General features: G+C 45.8%; 1 protein-coding gene across 2 annotated transcripts; it reads right to left on the reverse strand.

Annotated features, from left to right (window-relative positions):
• Positions 1–25,704, reverse strand: LOC308136860 (ceramide kinase-like). Of its 2 annotated transcripts, XM_080505390.1 has the most exons (14): positions 25,382–25,704; positions 19,644–19,682; positions 16,059–16,199; positions 13,270–13,392; positions 13,049–13,174; positions 12,906–12,972; positions 10,750–10,895; positions 7,704–7,778; positions 6,752–6,904; positions 6,576–6,681; positions 5,378–5,463; positions 4,420–4,631; positions 4,123–4,343; positions 1–4,038 (listed from the first exon to the last, which is right to left on the reverse strand). In XM_080505390.1, the coding sequence occupies exons 1-14, from the start codon at positions 25,515–25,517 to the stop codon at positions 3,951–3,953; spliced, it is 1,719 nt and encodes a 572-aa protein (XP_080361516.1). In that variant the 5' UTR covers positions 25,518–25,704; the 3' UTR covers positions 1–3,950. The 2 variants fall into 2 exon arrangements, with proteins under 2 accessions (XP_080361516.1, XP_080361517.1); XM_080505391.1 differs by lacking the exon at positions 19,644–19,682.
• Between the last annotated feature and the right edge of the window lie 389 nt (positions 25,705–26,093).

Here is a 26,093-nt window from a genome sequence, read left to right on the forward strand (position 1 = left end):
TCCAGTGCTGAAAATATCTTTAATTCCTGATAATGTAACAGCTACAGCAGAAAGTAAAAGGACGACCCATTCTTCACAGAAAATAAAAGCTTGAGAAGAGTCGCCATGTCCAGCATAAATACTGCCATCAAAATCACAACAAAGATCAACAAACAAACAAACAAACAAACTACATACAGCTGCAGCGTATGTTTGACATGTTCTCTTTTCCATGACGTGATCAGCCTGGTGTTTTGAGGGGATGAAGAGGAAGAGCTCGTCTTCGCTACATGCTTGTATTTGGTTGTTAAAGCTCCTCCTCCATGTCTTCTACCAACCACAGTTTACAGACAAGTCGCATGCATCAACACGTCCAACAATTCTATTTTCCACTCTTTCTTTTCCCTCCTTTTTTGTGACATTTAACTGCTATTGTCAGTGAAATGTGGTAAAAATGTAGATTTATCTGTGGTATTGCGCATATTGTCATACGGAGACATCTGGTGGTCACATGATGGTAGTACCAGTTTGTCTTCATATACGAGTTGCTCCAGAATATATGTCACAGGACCAGCTAAACAAGTTTTTTGCAGATTATAAGACTTAAATGTGGTAACTCTGAATTCTAAACAAATCCTCACTGCTACAAAGAACAATTTACTTGAGTTTTGACATCAACTGCATAAACCGTTCGCGTGGTAGTTTCACGTCTTTGTGTCCGTTATGCGGCCTCAGATTAGAGCCATAGAAACCAGGACTGCGAGCTTTTATGTCGCCGCAGTGAACTGAGCGCTCAGACAATCAAAACTTTACTGTGGAGCGGTCTTTACAGGCTGCTAGGAAACATATTTCAATGGTAAGACAGACTGTGAGCACCTTGCTTTATGGAGCCCTCTGGTGGTCATTTGATAACAACATCTGGGCTGCATCCTTGTACGAGAACTGGTGTAACATCTTAATATTTTGCTACGTAGGAGTTTGGACGAGTCCTGGCTGTTTGATGATGATAAAGACTTTACTTTGATGCTATAATGAAGCTCAGCTTTATTCTTTTACCGTCAACAATCGTAAACATTTATAAAAATGTATCACGCCAGCAACTTTAATATGATTGGATGCTTGTTGCTGTTTTTGATCTATATAGCCTGTTAGCATCAAGCTAGTCCAGCATTAAATATATTAAAAAAACAAACAAAATAAACACCTAAATGAATTTTTCCATCATGATTAAAGCAGCTAAATGTGAACAAACACTGTTTCCTAATGATATTCCACTTCACTCCATCACATTTGGTTCGTTTTGCGGGTTTTCCAGCAGTTTCTACATTTATACAACTGAGAGAGAAAAATCATCACTACAAAGGTGGCCTGGATCACAAGTCTGCACAAGTCCGTGACTTTGGATCTCTGCTGAAACCGGATTGCATCATTGGTTTTGACTGGTTTTGGTAAAACCCAGTTCTGAACCAGCTACGACAGAAGAGATGAGACCAACAGCTACATCAGTGAACCCTTGCTGGTATTTGGTTAAAATGACAGTTTGGATCATTTCAAGTGTGGTCGTGTGAATATGTCAGGTACAACATGTTAAATCCCAGAACTTGCGTTCAATCCAACCTTCTTGTAGTATGACCTTCGACCACCAGGTGGTACAGTGAGTCCTTCAACAGCAGAGGTCTGCAACCTTGACAACCAAGAGATTTACCAGTTTTACCAAATGAATTCTGTCTGCAACCACTGCTTACTTTTTAAAAATCAAAGCTTTGAAACATTTATACACATGAAAAAGTTTTCAACTGGTGTTACATTTACGATCAATATTTTTTAAACCACTTTAGCCACTGCAGCTCGCATTACAGTCTTATTTGGACTGTTTTATCTGTTTAAAATACTAGTTTAGCAATTAGTTTTTCCATTTCAGCTGTATTAGCAGTTTCAGTCGATTCGGCAGCTCGTCCAATGTCACATTTGATTATTTTCCTGCTAATATTGGACACACAGCTACAGCAGCGTCCCTTTGATTATCTGCTGATCAACACAATTTAAACCAGACAAATGTGTATTTAGTGATGGCTGCAGACCTGCACCAACCCCGACACGCTCCGTGTTCTCCACATACGACCTCGTCTGAAAGGATCCAAACTGTTCCTTTAATATGAGGATAAAGCTGAAAGCTGCTACTGATATCGAAGGAAACAACAGGAAGCATCAACAGTCTGACGACTCAAAGCTTTTGTGTCTGAAACCGGGAGAAACGTCCAGTTACTTCCACTGTGACCTTCCTGAGGGCCTTCACTGTGTGTGTGTGTGTGTGTGTGTGTGTGTGTGTGTGTGTGTGTGTGTGTGTGTGTGTGTGTGTGTGCAGTCAGGAAGAAGATCCTTCACCTTCCAGAGCAGAGCTCCTTTAAAGTCACCGCTGCCCCAACACTGTGATCTGGACAGAATCCTTCTACCAGCTGTGGAGGATTTATTGTTTTCAAAACTGGAAAAAACTGTGAACTGGATGTGCAGAATGAACTCTGAAAATGAAGTGTGTGAATTAATCATGAGTCGGATTTTCCCAGCATTAGTTCAGACCAGCTGACCTCCGGGGAATTCCGTCACTTCCTGAAACTTCCGACTCGTCACACATCGACTCGGTGTGACGCTTCACACACTTTCACCTCCACTAAATGACAATAGATGATTGAGGATGACAGAGAAACACCACGGCTGTCGGAGTCGGTTTCTTTGCTCAGACTGAGTTCAATTGCATACGGAGTAGAAATACAACATTGTCAGCGTTGGAGTGTTTGATAAAAAAACTCCAGGAAGAAAGTTTCAGGAGATTTCTGATATGAGAACATCAAGATGGGATTAAAACTGTTAACTTCTAGTAATTCATCCAAAATCCAATCATGTCCCAGTAACAACAAACCAGAATTGGACAGCAATATTCAAAGTGATGATTTAAAAAAAAAAAAAAAAGCTACCGCAAGATAAAGAGGAAGACAAGTTAAAGTCAGGTTCATGCTAGCATGTCTGAAGGAGCGATTCAGGTCCACTCCACTATTAGACACAAAACTAAAACCAAAGAAAGAAGTCAAATCAAAGTCCAGAACAGCACCAGAACTCCAGACGTTGATTTGTTCAAGGTTTCCAACAAAAACAATCATCCAAACTGAGACGGTGACGAACATGATGCTTTCCAGTTCGTTCTGAATCAAGAGTCCAGCTCCAGACCACAAGGAACCAGGGACACAACCAGGAACGGCAAAGCAAAACGATTCAAAGGACCAGAACAAGTCACCGGGATGAGATGATTTAAGACTTAAGAGTGTGTAACTGAACCATAAAGCAGAGTTGTTGAAACGTTCTCGTGGTGTTGGCACGTCAGGTCCGAGGAGAGACAAGTCAGAAAGTCCGAAGTGTTCTGAATCAAAGACACACAGGGATCCTTCAACCACATCCTGTCCACAGCTCACAGGCCCACATCGTTACAAGAAGAGGTCCAAACACCCATCAGACACCAGGTCCCTCCTCCAGGAGTGTTCAGACTCTCGCTTCAAGTCTCTTAGGCCAAAGATCCAAACCAGTCCAGATGTGATGAAACAGTCAAATGAGCAGAGTCTTCACGTCAAGTCAAGTCCAAGTCAATACGGGTCTCGGTCTGAGACTGAAGTGTCCAACCTACGGCCACCGGGGACATTCTAAAACCTGATCAACACGTGCAACGTGATTGAACTGGACTTTGAGTTTCACCGTCTTGTACCAGGAAACTTTGCAACAAAAACAGTAAGAAAGTCCAGCTGGACCAGCGGTCCTGCACCTGGTTCAGGTTTCTGCATGTGGAACTTAATCAGGTGAAGAAACCAACAAGACCAGGACACGTCTGAATCCAAACTGATGCACAAGAAACATTCAAGAGACATTTGAACCAGTGGTGTGAATAGAGGAAACCAGAAGAAGAGGTGGGACGCTGCTTTGGTTGTTCATATTGCACAGGGGCTGCCCAGGTCCTCGAACACGGTCGGTTCTTCGATCCCTCGAGCAAACAGCTTGATCAGCTGGCAGTGAACCCTGAAAAGACCAGGAACAAGCAGGTTTCTCGACGGGTCCCGTCACAGGATGTTGACCTTCTGGACGGTGAGAGAGTGACGGTACCTGACGTCGATGGCTGTGTGGGTCAGGATCTCACCGTCGCAGTTCCAGCTGCTGTAGGCGGGGGCGCAGCCGCAAGCCGGGTGGTTGGTGCAAATCTGGCTGAAGATCTGACCTTTGTTGTTCTCCTGCAGGTTCAGTTCCTGGTCCGAGTCGCTCTGGCAGTGATGCGGCGTGAAGCGGAAGCGGCGAACGCGGTGGACCTCGACGAAGGCGAGGTCGAACTGCGAGGTGGAGAGGAAAGGAGGTTACCCGCGGACCGTGGCGGCGTCTCGCCGCGATTCGGGAGGACGGCGGTACCTGGTCGTCTTTGCTGGTGTGTCGGAGGAGGTGTCTGAGGAAGCTGAAGCGCGAACACTTCCGGACCAGGATGAGGTCGGTGGTTCCGTCGGCCAGGTGGGCGGCAGGCGACAGGCCTTTAGGACTGCGAGGACAAGCGCAGCTCATACTGGCAGCGTTTATAGCCAGGAACTTCCCTCGGATCGTCCTCCAATCGCCGCCGCTTTCTGAAACTAAAATCCCACACAAACTCGTTCACGCCAAAGCATTTTCAAGTGAAAACTGAAAAGTTTGGCTGCGTTTTGTGGCCCGGAGCAACTGAAAACACAAAGTTTTGAAAACACTGCTAATGTGCACGCACACCTCCCTTGGTTGTCGTAAAGAGTTGTGCTGCACATGCTCAGTAGAGACAATCAGAACAATATTCCCTCCGCGGTGTCAGGACTCCACTTCTCCTGGGACTTGCTAGTTTTGTAGTTGACATGGAATCTCAATCCGAATGGCGTGTACGACCATTGTTCTCTCGTGTTTGTGGATTTATTACAAAAACAAACAACAGCGCCAACTTGTGGCCTGGTATGCTCACTACATTGTTTTCCATGTAAACTGACATCGTTTTCAAAAAGTTGTCGCAACACTTTTCGGAACCGAAAAATCGCACTTTCACTTGAACTGTTGTTGTGTAAATGGAACTTCAGCTTATTTTTCAGTGTAAAACTTCTCAAAACATCATTGAAAACATTTATATCAACAAAAAATCAGGAAAGAAATCTACAAAGATGTGTTTCCATAGATACCTGAGAAAGTCAGACAGCTGAGGAAGGGATTGTTAACAGAAATCATCTTTTTTTGTTTTGCATCCCTCAGGGCTCTATTGAAAGACCACACAGGTTTGTGTGTATTCTGGGACCAGAGCAGAGCCGATGTGCTCAGCAGGGTCCTGACCGACGAGGGTCAGAAGGTCCTTGACTGGACTCACCGTCATCCGACTCCGTCTCCTTCTCCACCTCGTAGCTCTCGGCTTTCTCTGAAAGCAGCTGGCCGTTGTGCTGACACACCACGCAGCTGCAAATGTACAAACATACACAAGTTAGTGTAAAAATACCCAGTGGATAAACCACACTGCTTGTAAATATAGTCTGGGCCATTCAATCTCATTTACAAGCTTATATTAACTTTAGGAGCAACTAATTTGTTCTTTCAAAAAAACACTGCTCTTTCTCTTGCCCTCTACTTTTGGATTCTGTCCCCCCCCCCATCATGTGTGTGTCTGCAGTGTTTCAGGAGTAGAGCCGCTGGTTGACTTCTTTGTGGTCATTTCTTCTTCATTTGAGTACTTTGTTGTTTCAGCCTTCCGTCCTGCTGTCGCCAGGTTTGATGTCACGAGTGAGTGATGTCACGATACGATCGTCTTTGTGTGAATAAGACTCATTGTCTGTGGGGATGAACGTGGAAACATAATCCTCGAGTCGTGATGGTGAACCAACATAGCTCACAGAGACTCTACAAACCTGCTTGATGGGACTCCGTCACCGTTTTTTGATACATTTACAAAATGTTGTGTTTTGGCAGATTTCCCACTAATTCCTCCTCAGCCTTACTCCACTTGACTCCACTTGCTACTGACGCTTTCCCGATCCGGAGCTCTCTGAGCTGCCGATACCACCGGTGTTTCGGATTAACTGGTGTCCCTGTTAGCTGGTGACCAGCTTCCTCCAGTCTCCCCTTTTCACAGCAGATGATAAAACCGCGACCAAAATCCGTCGCTGTCCTGGAGAACACCGTTTAACCACATATCCATTAAAGGTTAAAGCATCGTAGCCTTTTGTTTGTCTTATTGGAACATCAGCTGCTGCTAACGGCCGGATGGCAGAAGTCACCAGTTAACACGGGCACCAGTAAAACTAAAACACCAGAGTGAAGCACCATCGTAACAAATGCGATGATATCCAATGCATGTTCGCTCTGCATCATATTGGGGGTGAGGAATTGTGCATGATGGGGGAAAGCTCCGATGACTCCGCCCACATCAGGGTCGTACTAAATAGTAATGGAGAAGGACCGAGGCTCAGGCCAGTGGAGTCGAGTAAGGCTGAGTAGGAGCTCATGGAAAAGTCTGTGAATCAGTTCTGAGCTGAAAACAAAAGTCAAAGACCGTCTCTGGCTCTTTCTCTCACCCAGATCGACACCTGGCGATGTCTCGCGGCGTTCCCAGGATGCCTCTGGCCGGCAGATAGGAGACGGTTCCTTCGTAGTAATGGTGAGTCAGAAACATCTTCAGACCTGCAACGTGACACAAGTTAACACTTGATACCGGAGCGCCGGTGGGACAGAGGTCAACACACGCTCCCACCTGACAGGTCGTATCGAGCCGGCCCCATCCACCTCTTCCTCTCACTGTCAGTGAGCACGTCTCCATAGAAACCGTATCCCAGCAGGGAGACGGAGTATCGCAGGAAGCTGTTGTTATGGTGAACCGAGCACACGTCCATGGCCTGGGAGTCTCCTACACACACACACACACACACACACACACACACACACACACACACACACACACACACACACACACACACACACACACACACACACACACACACACACAGTGAATAAAAAAAAAAAAAACCCAAACAACACAACCTGTTGCATTATGGGTGTTTTCACAAATTCACCATGACAGCATGGCTTTGAAGCTAAAGCTAGTTTGTTTGCAGTGATCTCAGGGTCGAACACCTCATTTCACAAAAGTATCATGTTTACATATTTTCAAAACGGTGCAGTTTTCATGTTAGGCTCCTCGTGGGTGCTGTTGTTCATTTAGTAATGAAACCACACACACATGCATCAGAGAGCAATATGCTACAAACATTAAAGCTAGACAGTATTCAGACATTCATATGGACAGACGACCGAGTTGGAATGCTATTCCACTACTTCATTTTTGAGTTTTCACTGAAAAACAATATTGTGTAAACAGGGTTTAAGTGTTGTGTTTGCCCCTCTTAAGAAATGTGTTAAAAAAAAAAAATCCATGTTGTCTCTGAAACATTTCAATTTGCTCTGTGGTATGTCCGGACTGGAGCCTCTGGCGGGTCGGCTTTGGCCCCTGGGCCTTACGGTGTAATGTTAGATTTGCAGACCAGACAAGAGCTCCAGTAGAAAAGCGACTGTGAGAAGAAAATGTACACGTTTGTGGCTCTCTGGCCTCCCAGTCATGAGAGCTGGAGATGCCGTGTGACGAACATCAGACTAACTGTGACACTGCAGGAGCAGCACAGTTTGCAGCGTAGCGTCTGGTCACTGACCCACGATGACGTGCAGAGCCGAGGTCACGGGGTCGTTGGTGCCCACTGTGGCGAAGCAGGTGCAGTCCGTCGAACCTGAAGGGAGAACAAGCACTTCATCAGTTTACAGCTTCATCGGCTGGTGCAGGGGCCGGTACCCCCACGGCTCCTTACTCCTCCACTGAGGCTCCTGGAGGGACGTACGGAGGCAAGGCCACCCAGAGAGGGACGTAAGGAGGCAGAGCCACCCAGAGAGGGACGTAAGGAGGCAAGGCCACCCAGAGAGGGACGTAAGGAGGCAAGGCCACCCAGAGAGGGACGTAAGGAGGCAAGGCCACCCAGAGAGGGACGTAAGGAGGCAAAGACACCCAGAGAGGGACGTAAGGAGGCAAAGACACCCAGAGAGGGACGTAAGGAGGCAAGGCCACCCAGAGAGGGACGTAAGGAGGCAAGGCCACCCAGAGAGGGACGTAAGGAGGCAAGGCCACCCAGAGAGGGACGTAAGGAGGCAAGGCCACCCAGAGAGGGACGTAAGGAGGCAAAGCCACCCAGAGAGGGACGTAAGGAGGCAAAGCCACCCAGAGAGGGACGTAAGGAGGCAAGGCCACCCAGAGAGGGACGTAAGGAGGCAAGGCCACCCAGAGAGGGACGTAAGGAGGCAAGGCCACCCAGAGAGGGACGTAAGGAGGCAAAGACACACAGAGAGGGACGTAAGGAGGCAAGGCCACCCAGAGAGGGACGTAAGGAGGCAAGGCCACCCAGAGAGGGACGTAAGGAGGCAAAGACACCCAGAGAGGGACGTAAGGAGGCAAGGCCACCCAGAGAGGGACGTAAGGAGGCAAGGCCACCCAGAGAGGGACGTAAGGAGGCAAAGACACCCAGAGAGGGACGTAAGGAGGCAAGGCCACCCAGAGAGGGACGTAAGGAGGCAAGGCCACCCAGAGAGGGACGTAAGGAGGCAAGGCCACCCAGAGAGGGACGTAAGGAGGCAAGGCCACCCAGAGAGGGACGTAAGGAGGCAAGGTCACCCAGAGAGGGACGTAAGGAGGCAAGGCCACCCAGAGAGGGACGTAAGGAGGCAAGGCCACCCAGAGAGGGACGTAAGGAGGCAAGGCCACCCAGAGAGGGACGTAAGGAGGCAAGGCCACCCAGAGAGGGACGTAAGGAGGCAAAGACACCCAGAGAGGGACGTACGGAGGCAAGGCCACCCAGAGAGGGACGTACGGAGGCAAGGCCACCCAGAGAGGGACGTAAGGAGGCAAGGCCACCCAGAGAGGGACGTAAGGAGGCAAGGCCACCCAGAGAGGGACGTAAGGAGGCAAAGACACCCAGAGAGGGACGTAAGGAGGCAAGGCCACCCAGAGAGGGACGTAAGGAGGCAAAGACACCCAGAGAGGGACGTAAGGAGGCAAGGCCACCCAGAGAGGGACGTAAGGAGGCAAGGCCACCCAGAGAGGGACGTAAGGAGGCAAGGCCACCCAGAGAGGGACGTAAGGAGGCAAGGCCACCCAGAGAGGGACGTAAGGAGGCAAAGACACCCAGAGAGGGACGTACGGAGGCAAGGCCACCCAGAGAGGGACGTAAGGAGGCAAGGCCACCCAGAGAGGGACGTAAGGAGGCAAGGCCACCCAGAGAGGGACGTAAGGAGGCAAGGCCACCCAGAGAGGGACGTAAGGAGGCAAGGCCACCCAGAGAGGGACGTAAGGAGGCAAGGCCACCCAGAGAGGGACGTAAGGAGGCAAGGTCACCCAGAGAGGGACGTAAGGAGGCAAGGCCACCCAGAGAGGGACGTAAGGAGGCAAGGCCACCCAGAGAGGGACGTAAGGAGGCAAGGCCACCCAGAGAGGGACGTAAGGAGGCAAGGCCACCCAGAGAGGGACGTAAGGAGGCAAGGTCACCCAGAGAGGGACGTAAGGAGGCAATGACACCCAGAGAGGGACGTAAGGAGGCAAGGCCACCCAGAGAGGGACGTAAGGAGGCAAGGCCACCCAGAGAGGGACGTAAGGAGGCAAGGCCACCCAGAGAGGGACGTAAGGAGGCAAGGCCACCCAGAGAGGGACGTAAGGAGGCAAGGCCACCCAGAGAGGGACGTAAGGAGGCAAGGCCACCCAGAGAGGGACGTAAGGAGGCAAGGCCACCCAGAGAGGGACGTAAGGAGGCAAGGCCACCCAGAGAGGGACGTAAGGAGGCAAGGCCACCCAGAGAGGGACGTAAGGAGGCAAGGCCACCCAGAGAGGGACGTAAGGAGGCAAAGACACCCAGAGAGGGACGTAAGGAGGCAAGGCCACCCAGAGAGGGACGTAAGGAGGCACACACATTTATCTTCCATTTTAATAATGTGGAGCAATAAAGGAGCTGAGAGCTGCAATGCATTATGGGAGTTTCTGTTTGTGGTGTTTTAAATGTAATTATTGGGGTTATATTAGGTTTGTAGTGTCGGTAATAATTGTGTTGTGTTGTGTTTTTGTTGCTTAATTCATGTAGTTTAGTTTATTAGTTGTAAGTCGTCAACCAGCAGTGAAGTAGGTTTTGTGTGTTGCGTCCTGCTGGCATGGTCTTCCTGTGGGACTGTCAAAATAAAATGTGTGTGGCTCTCTGGGTGTTGTGTTCAGTGGGAAACGGGACCAAGTGGCTCTTTGAGCATTAAAGGTTGCCGACCCCTGGGCTGGTGATTTAGAAAGGAAAGCAGTCAATTTTAGCGCAATTATTTCATTTATTTATTTAACAATTTATCTTAATTTATGTTTGTTGACTGAGCAGAAAACATAAAAACTTGCAAAATTTATCAAGCACAACTACTCAGAGGATAAATTAATCATCACGTAAACAAAGTGGTGTGTTACTTTGAGATGAGCTGCAGTGTTCGACAAAGATTCCTGCTTTCTCATTGGCTGAATCGGCCTCGAAAGGAGACTCCAGAGAGTTTAGCTACAAGTGTGTACGGTGATAAAACTCATGCTGGAGACCATCGGTTCGGGCTCTTTAACCGTCTGAATGACCTCCAGGACGTCTCCGATCCACGCTGGCTACAACCAAAGGTTATTTTTGCCGAGTCATGCTGTCCGACCTGCCGGGATGATCCCGATGCGCAGAGAGCAGGGCGACAGCGCCTCCTCGGGGCAGTTGGGATTGACGCCGCCGTCCATCTGCGTCCTCCAGATGAGGCCATGGATGATCTCGCTGAACATGCCATCACCTCCGACGCACACCACGCTGCGGGGGAAGGGTCAAAGGTCACGGCCATTCGTTCACACCCGACTATGGTCTCACAGTATCATATTGCTAGAATGGCCCTTATTCTTTGCTTAAACTGTTAAAAACACTCAAATACCTGAAGCACTTATACCCTGTGCTGCAGGTCAAACTCAACAGGAAGCTAACCTGCTCGAGCTGCGAGTTAACGACAAACATCTGAGGCCGGAGAGCCGTTAGTGAAGAACTGCTCTGCTTTCCATCTTCTTTTTTAAATGGTTGTGGTTTCAAAAAATAAAAAGTGTAATATTTCATTCAGGAATTCTCTTTCATGGTGTATTTGTACTATCTTACATTGTGCCTATTCTATATTACTTTTCCATTCCATTTTGCATTTTATTTACATTTTATTCTATTTCATTCTCTCCTACTTATGAGCCATGCCTCAGAAACAGAGTTTAGTACCAGAACATACCAGGACATAAAAACCTTTAACAGTATGACAATACAAATCCTTGAATCCTTACTCGCGCTGCTCGCTGGCCACGCTCAGACTAGTTTAACACGTTGATGGTGTGAGAAGAAAACACAACTTGAAGATCTGCTTCACTTCACTTTTAGCCTTTAGCGTTCAGTCAGGATCAATGGCCCATCGACTGTGTTAATTTCAGTAAACTTGTGGTAATTATCAGAGGTTCCTTCATCCTGCTGTAGTTCCTTAAATTGATTTTTCACCTCAATTAAGTATTAGAGGCGTTAGCTTGGTGTGGGCCGAGCCCAGCCCTCATTGTGACCATGCAGTGGACTGAACCCACTGTCCTAAAGCCGTTCATGCTTCAGCATTCAGCAGACGATTACGTCACTTTCTGCACACCAGGGTGTAATCGAGTTGCTTTTTGTGTAGTGTACATCCGTCCTTATGAGTCCAGTGTTGTGCTGTTTTGTGAAATGGGTGTTGGCTGCCAAGTCGGTAAGCATGCTGCCATTTGCAATTGGCGACGCCATGGTAGGTATATAGGAGCATCCTCCTATCCAATGTGGCAAATAAAGTCTCAGAGGATGGCTGATGATGTGATTAGCTGGTTTCCTTCCTCTAACTCAAAGCTGAACTCCTCTCTGGTGTACCCGGTGCTCCTGGAAGCCCAGGATGTCGGGACTGTGTGTAAACGCTCTTTCGTGCGATTGTCAAGGTGAAACATGTTTACATTGAAGGGAGATAACTTTAGTGTCTTCTTGCATCGTAATAGTGGGAAAGTGGTTGAAGCACTGTTGTCAGATGAATCCCTTCCGAAAGGACCCATTGGCATACTGTCTGTGTTGCCGGAGCCACGGCACACCTCCTTCCTGTGGACTCCCACCTCTGGGATCTGAATTAGTTTCCACCATCAGAGTCGTTGTAATAACGATCTAACTTGTTGTTCTGCCTCAACAAGGTGCTTTTTAGACTGGTAGGAGAAGCATGATCTATTTCTGAAATAAAAACCCAATTTCAATTTAAACTTTCTCACAAGCTGCTCAATGTGCGGCTTAAAGGAGAGAATCATCGATTATGTAACTTCCTGAATGACGTGACCTTGTAGTGAAGTGATGGGGGTCACATTAGTTTCCCTCTTCCTGGACTGGGAAAACATCACAACCATGTTTATTGTTTACAGCATGTCCTCATGCGTGTGGCTTCGTTACAAAAACAAACAGCACCCCCTAGTGGCCCCACAAATGAAAAACGTAAGTATCATTTTCTGCCATTTCTGCGGAAACAGACATCGCTATCAAATTGTTGCTTTGAAAATGTTTTGAAATTAAAAAGAAAAAACTATTTTCACTTGAAACATCTTTGTTTTAACATGGAAAACTGAAGAACCTAAAAAGAGAAAATTGACCGAATTTGAGGTGGCAGATCAAATTTATTCTCCCATACAGAAGAGATTTTGAGAAATTCTAGCAAAGATCTTTCTTTCTTTGGTTGTAAATCTTTGGTGTGCATCATTTATGTCATCAAGACCAGAAGACGAGGGTGCGCACCAAACTCACCCGTCAAACTGCTTTAGCTCCGCCTCCGTCCTCAGGTGGTCCCTGGCGTGGTTGGCATGCTCCGTCACTATGGAAACAGTTTGGTCATAGGTGTGCTCTCCGGGGTGGGCACAAGAACAGGAAGTGAAGGTTAGCGGACGCACCGATGACGTCAGTGGAGATGCCGGCCTGGGCGAACAGTGGCGCCACCTTCTGCTCATAGATGCGTTTGCCCTGCTTCTTCCCGCTGTACGGGTTGATGTAGACCAGGAGGCGTTTAGGTCTGCTGGCTGTCGATGTGAACACACACTCATGTCACACACGCGCACACACACACACACACTTTGGGACTGAACGACAGAAGCCGAGCGGAGTCGAGTCTCACCATTGTTGGCGAGCAGCTCTCGGATGCTAGCGACCCAGCGCTGACACGTCGCCTCACTCGGGCAGGTGAAGGTCACCTCGGCACACCGCCAGCGGTGCTGCCGACCCCTCTCCACGTACAACACTGAACACACACAGGAACACACACTTCAGCAAGGAAACCCTGTCGCTGACTCTTCATCCAAAGCTGTTACCACCAATAAAAATACGTTTATGGTCAGGATGTAGTGATAGCACTTTTTAAAGGACGAGTACAAGTATGAGTACTAAACCTTTAGCGACTTGCAGAGTACCAATATGAGTACTTATTGAGTGCCGTTAAGTCTGACACACAATGTGTGAAGGCTATGCAACGCTGGAAACCACCTCCGCACGGCCTCGGTGTTGATGCTACGCTCTCCAACAGGCTTGAAGGCTCCAGTGTACGACTGTGTCGACCGCAGGCACAACGCAGTGTGGAGCGTCTGTCTACACATTGTCCTGCGTCTACTGTGAACTGGAGACCCAAGGACCGAGCTCGCCGTGTGCCGCCACATGCTCTAGCTCAGTGTTTTTCAACCATTGCTCCGCGGCACACTGGTGTTCCGCGAGATTTAGTCAGGTGTGAAAAAAATCATTTGCTCTCACAGCCGACAGCGGCTGTGAGAGCAGTGTGTTGATCTGGTAATAGTCTGGTTCATCTCCACCTCCTGCTACCATCTTGTATCAAAGTACTGTGTCAGTGACAGTGATGGAGAAGTTTTTGAAAACCAGGATCTCAGCTCTTCATCCATCAGGTCCAGGTTTCACACTGAGGGAGTCAAAATTTAAAAAAAAGAAATTGGGAAATACTTTTTTTCTGTATTTATTTGATTCCTGTTGATAAAACTTTGATGAGAAAGACTTTATATTGTTAATAGAGGCTACAGAGTTTCACACTTTAACATTTTCGGGTGGTGGTGTGACTCCAGATTTTTCAAAACAAAAAAGTGTGTCTTGGCTCAATAAAGGTTGAAAAACACTGCTCTAGCTCACTGTTAATGAGTGTATCAGTCAAACTTTAATCATGTTTAGCGTGTAGCATCGCTGCTGAAACCTGCTGAGCCCTGAAACTCTTTAGCATGTAGCATGTAGCATGGCTCGGAGTAAAATCCTCCTGATCCACTGAGCTGTTAAACTACTGAGCGACATCCAGCAAACTGCTGGTCCAAATGTCTCTGCTGACGAAGTTGCTGTTGTTGTACCAACCATCTTTCTCCTCCGCATGAACTTTTGGCAGAACATAGTTTAAATAGTTTCTTTTCTCTTTTTCCTTCTACAGTTTTCTTTTTCTCTCTTGTTTTTTCTGTTTATCTTTCTTTATTGTCATTGTGTTGTTGAGTCTGGTGGACAGTCGCTGCTTTTCACTGCCCTACCAGTCTGTGTTTAGCCTCGTTTCCACTGCACAGTATGTGCATGTACGGTACTATACAGGTTTTTGTGTTTTTCCATTGACAAAATTTGTGAATAGTCCTGAAAGTACCATACCGAACCATTTTTGATAACCCCTCTGTTGAGGTATCGAGCACACACATTGGTACGGTTCCATAAGGAGGAGCTACAATGCAGCCATCTGCTGATTGGTCAGTGACGATCGTCACTCTCAATAATCCTGCATTATTTAAATAACTCATCTGCCGTGAACCCTCCTGTTGTTGTTTACATACGCTGCTTTGCACACACTGGTTGTTTCGTGAACCCAGTTTATTGAAATGTTGGCGCTACACTGCCCCCTGGTGCTCCGATGAGGTGCAGACGTTTCTCTCCATGACAAAAGAGGAGGAGATTCAGCACTGGGCTGGACGCTGCTGTTCATAATGAGAAAGTTTAAGCTGTGTCACAGAGAACAGAGGCTCACGACTAATCAGACTGAGCAGCGATGCACTAAATGTGTCCCACGCTCGTCCCGCTCTTACTGTCACATAACACGTAACATCACAACCTTCCTACATTTTAACTGTACTCTCCGCGGTGCTCGTTACCATACTGCAACATGTCGTACTGCGCATTGGAAACAAGGATGATGTGATGGATAAAAACCTTAACTTGACTTTAGTCATTCTCATTAATATCAAGGAATCACAAAACATCGCTCGTCCTCTATCGTCTCCCAGCTGCTGATGTTGCTGACGGAAGATGCTGCATGGTACTCGCTTGACTGTAGCGGGGATCAGAGTAGCAGTACTCCATGTAGTATCAGTGCATCTCTTGTGTATTCAGCATCTTTTAATTTACTAAACTATTATGTAATATGTTTAGAGTCAGAGTAATTTCACGCATGAATGTGACTGTATGAATTTTACTCGATGAATACGACTTTTATCACATTTACATGAGCCAGTCCATTGTTAAACCTCAGTAACATTTACATCTGGTTAGATTACATCAACATTTCCAGCTTTAAGTCTCCTCACTTCATTTGACTGCAAGCAGACGATTACAAATGAAAACAATACCATGTATGATGTGGGAGCCTTTGCAGTGGGAATGTAGAAGAAAAATACCTGTAATGTGCTGGAGAATTACACAAAACCACGAACATATGATCCTTTGTATGTGTATTCTTTAAAATCTTCCAATAAAAAAACGATACAATAAAGCTGAAACACACTTAAACTGGTATTCAACTTGCTGCCAGTAGCATGTTTTTATCATTCCACCTGCACTGTTGTGATGTTAACTTTTTCAGACCTCTCAGCTCAGGTCTTAGTGTTTTAATGTCTTCTATCCTGACTGGTGTCGTCTTGCAGGCTGAATGATGCGTTTCTCCACCTGTGAAGGTCTGCCGACAGTCCGGTTCCTCCCCCTCCTGGATTTTCTTCCAGCTGCCATCATCTCGTCGCCGGCTGCCGCCCTCCTCGTCCTCCTCTCGGACAGAGATGATCTCTGACACCGACACAGCATGGCTCACACCTGAACAAACGAACAAAAACAGCTTGTTGGACGTGGTTTCAGTCTCTCCGCAGGAGGTCAAGGCACCTTCAGCGGCTCGCGGCAAACAGAAATTAGTTTACTGAAGTGACAGAAACAATAAAAATTGAGAACCACACAGGAAATGGACATCTTTGACTGTCACAACTTAAAGTCCAAGTGAAATGAAAATTTGACCTCCAAAACACTCTGGTGTCGCTTCTAGGAACATTTTCCTGCTAACTGGCTGAAGGGTAAAATGTTAAAACACGACAATCTGCGAGAAAATAGCCGATAAACAGTGGTATTTTCACTGTTGGGTGGAGTTTGAGGAAGCAGAAGACGGTTCATCCTCCATTCGTCCTCGTCTCCTCGCCTCAGCAGACGTCAGTTTTCACCTTTGAGGCTTTGAGGCTCCTGACTGTTGGCAGAACGACCGGCTTCCTGGATCATGTCGAAGCGCTTTTCCCACTGGAATCACTGAAGATGAGTCCAGGTATTACTTGATCGTCTACTAGCTGCTCGAGCTAGCGGCTAGCCGCTCCCGCCGCCTGTGCTCCTTTTCTCCTCTCTGGTCTCTTCCAGGCTCAATCTTTCATCAAGGCTCATAAAACGCCGACTATAACTTCAAAACACTGTAAAAACTTGGATATTTAAGAGGAAACAAGCCGATATAAACACAACAGATGGAGATCTGCACATCTCTTGACGTCACGCCCACGAAGAAGGATTCCCCCGACTTCCTCGGCTGGAGATTCAAAATTCAAATAACTTTGTTATGTGACAACAGTGGTGGGGCAGAGTCGGAGGAACCTTAGAAGGAGTACCACAACTATCGTTTTTTGCAAAGTAGTGTTTTACATTTCACTGGGACTTTAATGTTTTTGACATCCCAAAGAAATAAATCTGACATCCTGGGTCTTTCTGTCTGAATCTATGACTTCAATTCGATTTGATTCAATTCAACTTTATTTATATAGCACCGAACACAACACAGTGATTCATCTGTGCTTTTTACAGAGAAAAAAACCCAACAAATCCACATGAGCAAGCATCAGCGACTGTGGAAAGGAAACACTCCCCCTAACTGAAGAAACCTTTGCAGAACCAGACTGAGAGATGGAGGCATGCTGCTATTCTGAATGGGGCGACAGGACAGAGGAAAGAAAATGAGAGGACTAATAGACAGATTGGGGAAGGGATTTAAACCCTGGTTCCCTGGGTAGGGATCCTCCATTCGACTCAGCAGCATTTGCTGCAGACTGATTGGGTTAGCAGGCTACAAATCACCAATGGGAGGTAGAGGTGGAGAGAAAGGTAGAGAGGGGTGGGGGCACAGGCTATAGGAGAGACAAATGGAAGAAAGGAAAGAAGCTCAGCAGAGATCCTGCAGCAGTCTTAAAGACCTCATAACACCAAAACATGTTTTTAAAAAAGCAATAACAAAAACAAAACTATTTTCATAGTAAAACATTTTTGTCATACTGCCATCACCCGCAAGTTAACAACTATGAAAAACTAGTAAAATGAAGTCATGATTCTTGTGACGTCTCAGGAAAAACAGGTGTCGGCAGCCAGGCTCAGAACACAGCGATGTGTGTTCTGAGAACACACACGCAAAATTAAAGAGTTAAAAACTCAAAGTACGCACCATCCTGGAAAGCTTCTGTATCACCATCTGTGGTGTAAAATAATGGAATAAAGTATGCCCGTATTGAACAATTATCAACCTTAATACAGTTTAAAATGATATGAGAGCAAAGGCTTGCAGGTTATAATGTTGCTCTGTTTATTGGTAGAGGGAAAACAATCTGCAAGTATTAATCATCACCATTTGTTATTTTGGTGTGGGATATAAGAACAATGATGTAAATGAAGAAAAATGGAAAAAAATATATAAATAAATAATTACTCTGACCTGTGAACCAGTGAGCCTGCATTCAGGGCTAAAACCCATAAGTTACAGTTTCAAATCCTGTCATGGCAGAATTATAGCAAAAGTCACGTGTAAAAAAACCCCCAGCCAATTATGAAACTGCTTGACTCGTGACTGGTGAGTTGTCTGTATTTCCATAATTTGAAGCTGAAAACAGACTTTTCAACTACATCTATCTTTGTACGCATTGACAACTCTTCGTATGCATTAACAGATCTAACTACATGTACAAATTCTAATACAGGTGAGCAGATGTTTTGCACATTTAAATACCTAATTACAGACAGATAAATTATAATACGACTTTTTCAGATTCAGGTTCACATTTAACCATTTCGTCTTTTTACACATTGACAACTCTCACTGTGGACAGATTGAAATACAGACTGTACATATGCATTGACAAATAGTTTTGCTACAATAATAACTGGAGGAAGCAGCAGTGATTTAATGAGGTGACTCATTTCAGAAGCCAGTATCTGAAGACGACAATAGGGGTTGCTGGTACTACCGACAATAGCCTGCCTGAGGAGTCTGCGAGGAGGGAGGACACTCGGAGGTAGAGAGGTAGAACAGGAAGATTCCTTTTTACATTTATATCATGTGGCTTATTTTAGTATTTATCCTAAAGAAAACCTGTTCAAAATAAAAGCTGCTTTTTTGAATCATCATCATGAAGAATGGTAGAGTCCCCAAGGTGCCACTTGCCCCAGAATGTCTTCAAAGTTCCCTGATCACAGGACATTCGGAGACGTCTCAACGGACCAGTTGCATTAAGCCAATCTGAAGACAAGACCAGGCCTCTGACGCTCCCATCAGGAGTGAAAAGATGCTCTTGTTTCCATGGAGCTGACCAACTCTTATCACCTCTAATGTTGTCAATTCTTTTAGAAACAAAATGATTTGCAATGAATCCAAGATGGTGTTGATGACTTCTTTATTACACTGTTCCAGCCTCATTGAGATGACATTGGTCTGTACGCATCACCTGAAATAAAGGGAGTCTGAACCCCTGCGGTGAGCGTGTGTGTTGGAACTTAAAGAATGATCCCATTCATGACCAACTGTAAAAACAAAGATCGCTATAGCAGTTCATCAGTGTAAGCAGCTCGCCACAGCCTGCACTCAGAAACAGCATTAGATGGACGGTTTGATTAGGATGTACAGTGATTTTACGTACAAACTACAGCAGCTACACTACAACAGGTCAGCTAAAAACAGCACAGACCGAACCAGGTACTAGAAAGTAGCATGTTTCTGTTGGATGAGGTGTTGATGGCCAGAGCATCTCTGAAACTATGCGGTTCATTCCAAAGTGTGAAGCTTTACAGAAACGTTTCATCACTTTGGAAATAAAACCGTCGAGTTTGAGGAGCAACGCAAGTTGCAAGGAGTTTAGAATTCAACCATCAAACACAGAAACATGTAGCGAAGAGCAGCAAAGTCATTACTACACCTCCAGCTCGGCAGGCTGAGGAGGCCCACTGCATTGTGGGAACTACGTCTCTTACCTGAGTCCAGGCGACGACGGAACGAAGGGACGCAAAATCCTGCAGAAGAACCACACAGTTACCGCACGCAGAGGGGTTTCACCTGATGTTTCAGACAGCCCCTCTACATTTCATTGTTTTTAGCAAAACGTTAAGACATTATATTTACTCAAGTAGACAATTTAACATATTTAACAGAGATTTATTAGAACACACAGGTTCTCAGTACACCTGAGAAAGTTCCTGTCAGTTCATTTTAACCCGCCAGACAACAACAAAGCTAATAAACTAAGATTAGCAGCTAATGCATGTGACGATATAACAGATGCATTTCTTAGCCCAGTAGATTTAAAGTAGGGATGAAGCATTTTTTTACGAGTACAAGCATGATATGAGTAAAACTCGTCAATATGAGTGCTCATAGTGAAGGAAAATCTTAATTTGGTAACTGACTGTCTTCACGCTCTGTGATTGGCCAGTCACACACAGAGCCCGCCCCTCCACACACACATCTCCACAGCTCACACACAGAGTGACAGTTGCTCTCTTCAGTACTCCTTAGGATTTCTTCAGCTCGCCTCTATTTCCGTTTGCATGATATTTAAATTTACTTGGTGAAGTTGTTTCGTAACGAACGCGGTGCATTTGACAAGACGGAGCTGAAAACGCCTCATGTCGCATCGGTCACTGCCTACACTCCGGTCACGTTTTCTCTTTTTTTTTTTTGCTGTCTCCTTGCTCTTACTTTGGCTGGTGATGTAAAGTCAGTAGGAAAACTTTGCTCGTACTGCCTGTACAACATCGAGCAAAGCCAATAGCCTGGGAAATACAAAGTTCCCTCTCCACAGGAGGGTGTTGGGGCCACTGAAAATGAGTGAGATCCCTTCATCCAGGATAAGTACGATGGACAGAAAAGCCAACTCTTTCATCCGACAATGGTTGTGGCTGCTACGGTGTCCCTCTAGCTGTAACTGCCACTGCAGTCCATGAAGCAGGGCTCCATGCAGGAGAAATCCAGCCTGGTCCTTCAGCTGAGAGAATCCACTGATATGTCGGTAAGAGAGGCCAACACCAACGTCTCAACAGACCGAAAGCGGAATACTCAAGTCGAAGTCCGACGTGCCGTCAACAGGCTCCAGCATCAGGAGATTGTTGGTAGAGTCCAAGTAGGGAGAGCCGGACTTGGCTGGTTTAATCTCATAATATATGTAGCACTACCAAGGGTATTGTATGATGCCCCCCCCCCCCCCCAGTCGTGTACGGCAGCCATGCCAACTTCTAATAAAGGCAGCAACATGGAGAGACTCTTCGTCTCTTCCTGTTGCAAGAGTAAAAACTGTTCTGACATCAGAAGCTCTCAATCACATCGTATTGTCTGCGCAAGCTGCCGAACAGGACAAGGAAGAAAAAAAATTTAATGATTCAGCAACAGAACTGAGTGGGTTTCTGATATATAGTGAAGAGTTAAGTTAAGACTAGCGCCCCCATGCTTCAATGGCGAGGACAAGAATTGCATGCAGGCTGGCAAATTCATTCAAGTCAAATCATACATTGAGCACCCCCCCCCCCATAGTTCGCACCCTGGCAGTGGGCTTACTTTGATTGGGCTAAAAAAAAAAAAAAATTTTTTTTTTTAAAGCTATAAAAGGAGGTTCAAGCCAAGTTGATTGTATTCATTTTCAGGCTCTGCGTGTCAAGATGACGGAATCCCGCTGCACTAAGGAAAGAGTTATTTGGGAATACAAATCCCAAAGTGCCTGTTTAATGATGCCACAATAGTAATATTAATCAGAACTGTTGCGTATTTAACTGATAAAATAAAGTCCTATGGGTTCAAACAACCAGAGACACAGAGGATTTAGATATACTGGGTGTAAATTACTCTCAGCGGGAGCTGGAAACAAAGACGCACATTAAAAATTCACCAATGAAACACAGTCAACACAGCGCAGTCTGGTTGACTTCGACCACAGCAGCAGGTGGGGAGAGCAACAAGCAGCCTGAACCAACACTGAGGTCACAGTGAAGCCTGAAGCTTCATCTGCTGCTTTTAATATTCAAATGAGGAGATTTGACTCTATTGAATGCAGCTCAGGAGAGTTCTTCTCCTCTGGAAGCTGGAAGTCTGGGTCCGGCACATTGTGACACACAAAGATGGTTTGTTCTCCTCTGGTGGAAGATCATTTCTGGACTCATGAAGCAGAAATCTGCCATAGAAGTTATCAGTGGGCTGATGTTTCTCTTCTATTATTGGAAACATTGGAAATACACTGAGCAGTTTCCTTTTCAGCGTTGTTTCCATGGAGACAGAGACAACCGCACGCTGTTATTTTTACTGGAAAACCTAAAATATCAGGATGACTCCATGGGAGGTGCTGCTCGACTCATCATCATTTGACACTGCACTTCTATTTTGGACAATTCAGATCGTTTTGTACAAAAGTAACTCATCTATTTCGAGGCCTATAACATGACTTCAGGCTTCACCCTGGGTCTTCTGGACGGTGACACTGGTTCACTTCTTACCGAGGTAAATCACCCCGGTGACTGACTCTGAACCTGTAACCTGCTCCGGAGCAGGTCATGGGCCTGATAAGAGTATAAAAGCTTTGCCTGCTGACCAATCAGATCTCTTGGAAAATGACCTACCGACTCTTAGAAGATCCTGATTGGTGCTCAGAGGAGCGTTTCAGGTCCAGTCATACTCCATAAGCACAACAAGAAAATAACGTAGTTTTCTGCAGCAAGCTCCGTCTGGCAGAAGAAAATGTGTCCTTCTGCCTCCTGTGAATGCTTATCAGGCGGGCGCATGTCTGGGGAAGGTAACCAGGTAGCGCAGAGACATCCTGTGTGTGCTTCACCCTGGTCGTAGTGGAGGCTTCTAACATTCAGTAGTTCAGTTCAGTTGAATCTCTTTTCTACAATGATAAAACAGCTTATCACAATAATGAGCGCAAACATCTGCTTCTACTTCACTGATTGAAGCTTAAAGTCCAAGTGAAATGAAAATTCGACCTCCAAAACACTCTGGCTGTTGCTTCTAGGGACATTTTTTATGCTAACTGGCCAAAGGGTCAAATGTTAAAACCCGGCAATCTGCGAGAAAATAGCCGATAAACAGCGGTATTTCCTCTGCTGGGCGGAGCTTCTGACAATAACAGAGTGACGTCACGAGTTGTGCACACGCCCAAGTTGTGTTTACATTATGGAGGATCAGAGTTTTGACCACCAAGAGGCTGAATTGAACCAGATTTCATCATCATGGTCATTTCAAACCCAGTGATTGATGAAGAAGACACAGAAGGTGGTTCTGCCATCGGTGACCCCGTCTGGAACATGTTTGAGGAAGCAGAAGACGCTTCGTCCTCCATTCGTCCTCGTCTCCTCGCCTCAGCAGCCGCCACTTTTCACCTTTGAGGCTTTGAGGCTCCTGACTGTTGGCAGAACGACCGGCTTCCTGGATCATGTCGAAGAGCTTTTCCCACTGCGCGGAATCACCGAAGATGAGTCCAGGTATTACTTGATCGTCTACTAGCCGCTAGCGGCTCCCGCTAGCCGCGCGAGCTAACGGCTAGCCGCTCCCGCCGCCTGTGCTCCTTTTCTCCGCTCTGGTCTCTTTCCAGGCTCAATCTTTCGTCAAGGCTCATAAAACGCCGACTATAACATCAAAACACTGTAAAAACTTGGATATTTAAGAGGAAACAAGCCGATATAAACACAACAGATGGAGATCTGCACAACTCTTGACGTCACGCTCACGAAGAAGGATTCCCCCGACTTCCTCGGCTGGAGATTCAAAATTCAAATAACTTTGTTATGTGACAACAGTGGTGGGGCAGAGTCGGAGGAACCATAGAAGTAGTACCACAACTATCGTTTTTTGCAAAGTCGTGTTTTACATTTCACGAGGCCTCTAAATGGAAGTTCGTGCAAATTATGGCTGGTTATCGTCATACAAGTCATGATAAGTCATGTACTCTATATGGTACAATACAGTTTGGTACTATACGATACTCAAGCCTAAACGTCTTACACAAGAGTGGGGGGCGACTGGAATACTGGGAGAAGACCTGTGGTCTGTCCCATCAGCAAAAACATCAGTCTGTAGTTGTTGTTCCTATCACAGGACGTAACAAGCTGAAAAGTTGTATCTGAAAAACGTTTAAGTGAAAACGGAAAACCTTTGTAGCATTTTGGGTGTCCATTTAACAACACTGCATGGTGTCCCTGAAAACACAGCTTTTTTAAAAATGACTCCCAAGGAAGAACTGCGCATGCTCACCATGGCTGGAGCACATAGTTATGACAGATCAAATAAATTCAGGAAGCAGTTCAACACCGGACCATGAAATAGAAATAAATAAATGGCAACATAATAAAATGTTTTTCTACATAAAAGGAATTGATATGATAATGAATAATTACATATTTATATATTTAAATGCAATTTTAATGAATTCATAACATTCAATAACTATTTATTGGTGTATTTATTCATTTTTGGCACATTTAGTCCTCCATAGTGAACTCGTAATTCTGCGTCAGATTGTTTCCTAACGGCTCTTGTTTGGTCCATTTCATTACTCCCCTCTTTCACTTTGTTTTAAACTAAAATCAAAGCAGAGATCTGGTCTTAACATTAGAGGTGCCGATATTATTCCCCTGGTATTAAATCCGGCCACTTGCTTCACTTCCTATTTACCTCACTGCGCATATAAAGACACAGATATATATGACATATATCTACCACACTGACTGCGTATGTACCTAAATACCATTATATTTGCACAGCCCCAATGAAAATACTGCCTACCTCAGTTGTTTACTCAGACCCCCCAGTGTGTCTTTGTCCTTCTTCTGGAGTATGTATAAGCCTTAAGTTATGAAACCTTCACTGACACATCCGCTCAGATCGACACTCTAAACACCAGTGGCGGCTGGCCAGTAGAGGGCGCCAGGGATCAAGAACAATTAAAAAAGAAACATTATTATACTGCAATTCTGTCAAAATACAGTTATGCCACAAAACTAATAATGGGCCTTGAACTGTATTTGCTTTATTTGACTTTTTCTTTCTTTTGTATTTCTTTTGTAGTTCCATATTTTTTTAATACATGTTCGAAAGAAACCTAGAATTTCTTTCAGCATTGTAAAATACTTTGAAAGACGTCGTTTGACAATACACCTGATATACCTTTTGTTTTTTCTAAACTGAAATTGAACATTTCTAAAAGGGACTAATGAAGCTTCTGCTTCTATTTGTTTATTAGTATGTTAAAAGAGTCTTAATAAGTGCTCTCTATTCACAATGCTGTTCATCACTGACCTCTCTCAATCTAAACAAGGCAAGATTGTTGTAATGTGGTTTATAAACATTGTATTTAAACAAAGTTAACATTGGCTGAACTTGAATAATAATGAAGAGCCAACCTAATAAATGTACCATCATCTTCCACTGATCAATCCACTAAAAACAGCAGTTACTGTGTTATGTAACTACAAGGGCCACAATGCAGCCAGCAGCGGCCGCTTCTGGCTCGCGGGCCGTCGGTTTGCTATTGTTGCTGGCCTCCATGTATTTGGGTGACTCTCTCTGGATGATGTGTTACGTAAGAGGGTCTGTGTGTGTGTGTGTGTGTGTGTGTGTGTGTGTGTGTGTGTGTGTGTGTGTGTGTGTGTGTGTGTTTGCTCTTTGTTTATCATTCAGGGTGTCGCGGTGCATTCAAGGCCACACACGGAGCTCATGCTGCGGGTCTTACTGGGTCTGAACGGGTGGTACACCGGGCTGGAGGCCCGTCTCTTCCAGGTGAGCAGCGACTGGCACAGGCTCACATCGTACGCGGCGTTTCTGACGCGGAGCTCGGACAGCAGCAGCAGCCTGGCCGGCCTCTCCATCTGCCTCCGTCCGTCCTTCAGCCGGCTGAGAGGGCACCAGCAGTCCGTGGACGGTTACCTCCGTCCGGGCATGTTCTCTGTGGGGTTCGACCTCCGGAGTTCAAGGCCTGTTAAAGCGGGGAAGTACCGGCGACAGAGGGTCCGAGTAGCGGATTCGTGGCCGGGATGTTTTCCTCTGACAGTCAGATAGCGGTTCTCTCCGGAAGTAGGAGGGGCGTATGGTGCGTTCAAGTGCACCGCGAAAGCTCGGAATTTTTGCCTCTCTCAGAGACGCTCTTGTAGTTTAGATTCGACAATAATTCCTTCATGAAAATAAAAATTAATAAACGATATATATAACCGAGAAGACATCTATCTATCAATCTGAAACTTTACAAAAATCAAACAAGCCCTCCAAGATATCCGGAGTGACAAATGTGACTCCAGTGTGATGTCTAATGTTTGGACGAAAATCTCTCCAAATTAAATATTTGTGAGAATTTACTGAAGTCCAGAACTGCCACAGTAAAGAAACATATTTCTGAGCTGTTTTTCTCGTTATTACGGGATAGTTTTCTCGTTATTATCACAATTGTT

This window comes from Blennius ocellaris, assembly GCF_963422515.1.
Source record: "Blennius ocellaris genome assembly, chromosome: 11".
NCBI lineage: Eukaryota > Metazoa > Chordata > Actinopteri > Blenniiformes > Blenniidae > Blennius > Blennius ocellaris.